Source organism: Monopterus albus, unplaced genomic scaffold, assembly GCF_001952655.1.
Source record: "Monopterus albus unplaced genomic scaffold, M_albus_1.0 scaffold527.1, whole genome shotgun sequence".
Taxonomy (NCBI): domain Eukaryota; kingdom Metazoa; phylum Chordata; class Actinopteri; order Synbranchiformes; family Synbranchidae; genus Monopterus; species Monopterus albus.
In genome coordinates, this window is record NW_018128407.1 from 65,654 (window position 1) to 70,289 (window position 4,636).

The 4,636-nt window shown below is 40.9% G+C and overlaps 1 protein-coding gene across 1 annotated transcript in view; it reads left to right on the forward strand.

Annotated features, from left to right (window-relative positions):
• Window positions 1-4,636, forward strand: part of nacc1a (nucleus accumbens associated 1, BEN and BTB (POZ) domain containing a) — a 14,217-nt gene that overhangs the window by 2,249 nt on the left and 7,332 nt on the right. The window contains exons 2-4 of the mRNA XM_020588316.1: window positions 2,567-2,720; window positions 3,854-4,126; window positions 4,444-4,626. Of these exons, the coding sequence (XP_020443972.1) occupies window positions 2,595-2,720; window positions 3,854-4,126; window positions 4,444-4,626 (582 nt within the window). The 5' untranslated portion in view covers window positions 2,567-2,594. The remainder of the gene's footprint in view (window positions 1-2,566; window positions 2,721-3,853; window positions 4,127-4,443; window positions 4,627-4,636) is intronic.

Here is a 4,636-nt window from a genome sequence, read left to right on the forward strand (position 1 = left end):
ATAAAACATTTATCAGTTTTGGGCTAACCCCTTACACAGATGAAGTCCATCCCGCAGACTCCATCTCTTATCTAGAGCTCCACATTCTTGGAGCAGCTGCGTATTACCTAGTCATAACAAAATGAGGTGGCTCAACGTGTGTGTATGTTGTATCCGTGATGCGTAACTAAAACATTCATTCAGACATAATTCTTACACAAGATTAAAACAAGAAAACAATTGGTGTCATGGCTTACTGCTACCCTTGAAACAGAGCAGACTAGAGCAGACTTTGAATCTTACTAAACTACGTTACTAACACATTGAAGTCTAACACATTAAAGTCTAATAATTATCTGATTTATTAATTTCTAACACAGTAATGTAAAAACTGTATTCAGTCCTGGAACTGGATAAACTCAAAAGTAGGCTAGATGTGTTGATAGCTGGCCCTGTATAACATAAGCCCCTTGAATGCAGGCTAAAACATTTTAAGGCGTACAATGAAAAGTCTAAGATCTTCAGTATGATGTGAGTATGTCTGACCTACTTTCCTCTCCAGGCTGGTTGGTATGAGATCTAAGCCACAGTGGAAGTTTGGGTGCAATTCATTCGTTCACTCTGCTGCATTCTATATGTTTAATGGAATAAGGACTTGAGATCCCTCTTATTTTTGCAGGCCCCACTCCTCTTTGGTGCACAAAGACACATGCACACACAAACACACACACACATTCCTGCTCACTGTCAGGGCAAACTGTGCAAACACACCCTGCTCACAGCCCTGTGATAGTGTGTCTTTATGTGCACGCATGTGTGCTTACTGTGGCTTGCCAAACTGTAAACAAGCAGTATTGTCTAATGTCTGTGTGTGACTCAGTGTGCCTTTTGTGGGTTTGTTTGAGTTTGTGTGTGCGTGTGCATCTGTGTTTTAGTATGAGGGAGAGGGAGCTTGAGTGAGACAGAGACAAAGAGAGCATTTCTCTTTACCCTGGAGCTTGGCTAAATCCCAAATGAAAGGCTTTGGATATGATGGGGCAGCTCACTCCAGCCTTCATCAGTCAGTCACACCAAAGTTGCTTGCCTGGCTCACAGGGTGGGCTTCAGTCAGTTGCCTTTATTTGGTATATGTGTGTGTGTGTGTGTGTTTGTGCAGCGTGCAACACTTTTAAGTGGTAACGCACCCGTGTGAAAAGGAGCTTTGGCAATGCATGCACACTTCTGTGCAGTGCAGACCTCCATCCACATCTGCATGAATAAATCTACAGTATGTATAGGCTTCATGAAAACACTTAGGACTGGTGTTGCGCTTTAAATAAAGGTTTATGTTTAGTAAAATGCCTGTGGGCTTATCAATGGATCTGTTGTAGTCTTAGCTGTTATTGTGGATACTTCTGCATGCTATTTAGTAGAATGAGGGAATGTATAATCTAAAAAATATCTGTTATAATATCTGCATCCTGTATTCATGTATCTTGTCTTTGAATGTGAAGCTCTCCTACAGTAACAGAAGGAACACTGGTTCACTTTAACACTAACAGATACAATGTAGGAATCTTGGGTGCTGGGTGGAGGGTTTGCCTTTGTTTAGAGAAGTGAATGGAAACATACTACATGTGGTGTTTGTTTAGGCTACACGTTTGCACATAGCACAACAGAACATGGCCCACTTCTCTAAGGACACAGGGTTTTATAGCTCATAGAAGACAGAAAATAAAAAGGCTTTTACTCAGCCTGCTCCTGGTAGTAACAACTACTGCGGGGCTGAAGAGATGCAATGCAATGTAGATGATCTGTGAAAGCCTCACCAAAACGTTGTTTCAGATATCAGTGTCCTGTGAGCTTGCCAAAAGCCCCCAGTGGACTGTGTGAAAAATTAGTTGTGGCCTATGTCAACCTGATATGCCAAGGGATATAATTATTCTTCAAGACTATTTTCTTCATTATGTCCTAGCAGTTATAAAAATAGGCTTCCATCAGATTTTTTATATGTTGGAGTGACTTTGTACCAGTGAAAGTTGTGTCCATTACTGCCTGACATTCCTCACCTAGTTTTGTTTTAGGCTTCCTTGAGCTTTGTCTTTTTAACATAGACTTGCTACATCACACCTCGTTATCCTCATGACCTACTTATTCTCTATTCACACCAAAGACATAGCACAGGAGAAAACAGCTTTTGTCATTGTTGTGCATGGATCTTTCCAAGTTTTCCACCTGGGACCATGAGTCTGCTCATGACCAGGGATAGAGCAATGTCACCCGTGTATCAGAGGGTGAATCAAGGTTAATAGATGAGTCTCAATAAGAGTTACTCTGCATTTATCATATGCATAATCTCATGGTCAGCCCTCCATTGCTGTATGGTTATCCAAGTAACACAAATATCCTGTGTACAACCAGTATTACAATTAATACCCTGTGTAGGACATTTGCTGACTCAAACAGCAACAGTGCATGCAAGTGAAGGTGAAGCCACGTGTGTGGATCACCATTATGTACAGTATGTGGTATAACTCATTCACTTACTGCGATTGTGTCATTTTGTTCTTTCTCTCTCATGCTTTGTCTCTATTTCTTTCCCAACAAGACCCTTTGGTGGTGTGCGTAGGCACACCATGGCCCAGACCCTCCAGATGGCGATACCAAACTTTGGCAACAATGTTTTAGAGTGTCTGAATGAGCAGCGGCTGCAGGGCCTCTACTGTGATGTCTCTGTGGTGGTCAAGGGCCATGCCTTCAAGGTACCGATGAGATCGAAAGTCATTATTTTTTGCATAATGGAAATTACACTTAGACTGAAAGTCATGGTTACATTTGGAGAAGTTGAGGCCTGGGTGTAAACAATTAGTCCTGTGGCTCCTTGGAAGTCATGTTGCACAGCGAATTGAAGACCATGTTGGGTAATACTATATTATTGCACAGTGAATGCTGTTATATGTTCACAGTTTGCAGATTTTTAGAGCAGTACACTAGGTGATTTTGATGACTTGGTCCTCTGTAGATGAACACTATTATTATTATTATTATTATTCAAATCACTTGTTGTATTCTTTTATTTTGAATGAGAGTGTGCACACTGGACCCCCTTTAATAGCATGTTAAAGAAAACATTTTTCTTTGAAATTTTCCTTCACTTGTTTGCTAGTTGTACTTTGCAGTTAATGTAATTTGTGCTGTTTTTCTTACATATGTTTTCTAACCTCTATCACTATTCTAATGGTATTTAAAAATTCAGGTCACAAAATCTTAATGACCCCACCGACATCAGTCTGAGTATGTCGTTTCCAGAACTACTGAAGAACTGCAAATCAGTATTTTATTATTATATAAAATAAATACACATGAACTAAACAGTTACTTGCTTTATATCTTAATATTCATTACTTACTTTAATTCATAATTTGGTCAAATTTAATCAACATTACATTTTGGCCATGAATGGATTTATTTGAAAGGTGTAGCTTATTATGTTAAATAACAAAAGGTTTTATTTCACTTTATGAGCTAAGTGCTGACACTAAGCAAAAAAAATTATTTAAAAAGTTTAGTTTTACTTCTTGGTACCAAACTTCACTTATGGTATTGGATGTTTGGATGATATTTAGCCCTAAGCAAGTCACTGTATTTGTCTATAAGCATCTTTGACCTGAGGTGTTTCATTGGCTGAACGTTTTTGGTTTGATCTCAGCATCAGCCTTGAACGCTTTGTTGACATCACCTTGAGCAAAACCTCAAATTCAGACATTCTTTCTTATTGTAAATTATTGATTGAGATAGAAGTTTGTACTTAAAATCTTATTTCACATTCTATATGAACATTGCTCTAATGGGACACATTTAGGACACATTACTGATCTTTTCTTTTGTTCCTTAGGCTCATCGAGCTGTTCTGGCTGCTAGCAGTTCTTATTTCCGGGACCTTTTCAGCAGCAGCAGTAATGGTGGAGGTGGTAGCAGCAATGAAACGACCCCTACCGTAGTGGAGCTCCCACCAGCTGTGCAACCCCAGAGCTTCCAGCAGATTTTGGCTTTCTGCTACACAGGCCGCCTCAGCATGACGGTGGGGGACCAGTTTCTCCTCATGTATACTGCAGGCTTCCTGCAGATTCAACAGATCATGGAAAAAGGCACTGAATTCTTTCTAAAGGTAAAGCTATAATAGTTTCCTGTAGAAACTTGTCAAAACACCATAGCTGGGACTCATTACACGGAGTCCGATAAATACACAAACCAAATGCCATCACACCAGTGGCAGAGATCTCAAACCAAACTAAAACTATTCTACCCAAGTTACTGTTGGGGTTAACTGGGATTAGTTTTTTGTGACACATTGTTGGCTGATGGACAGGCAGACTGACCATCCTTCAGCACGGCCACTAGCATGGCAAAACCAAAAGAGCCAGTACATATCTGTTGGTTCATCATGTGTGCTGACACAAAGTTGATGTATTCATTCATTTCTAGGTCTCCTCCCCCAGCTGTGACTCCCAGGGCCTTCATGCAGAGGAGGCCCCACCTTCTGAGCCCCAGAGCCCTGTAATGCAGACAAATAACAGTGCAGTCCGGCCTGCCTCCTCCCTGACACCGCTCCCTCTGGTATCGCGAGTGAAGACAGAGCAGCCAGCTAGCCAGCCGGAAGCAGCCGCTCCCCATTCCG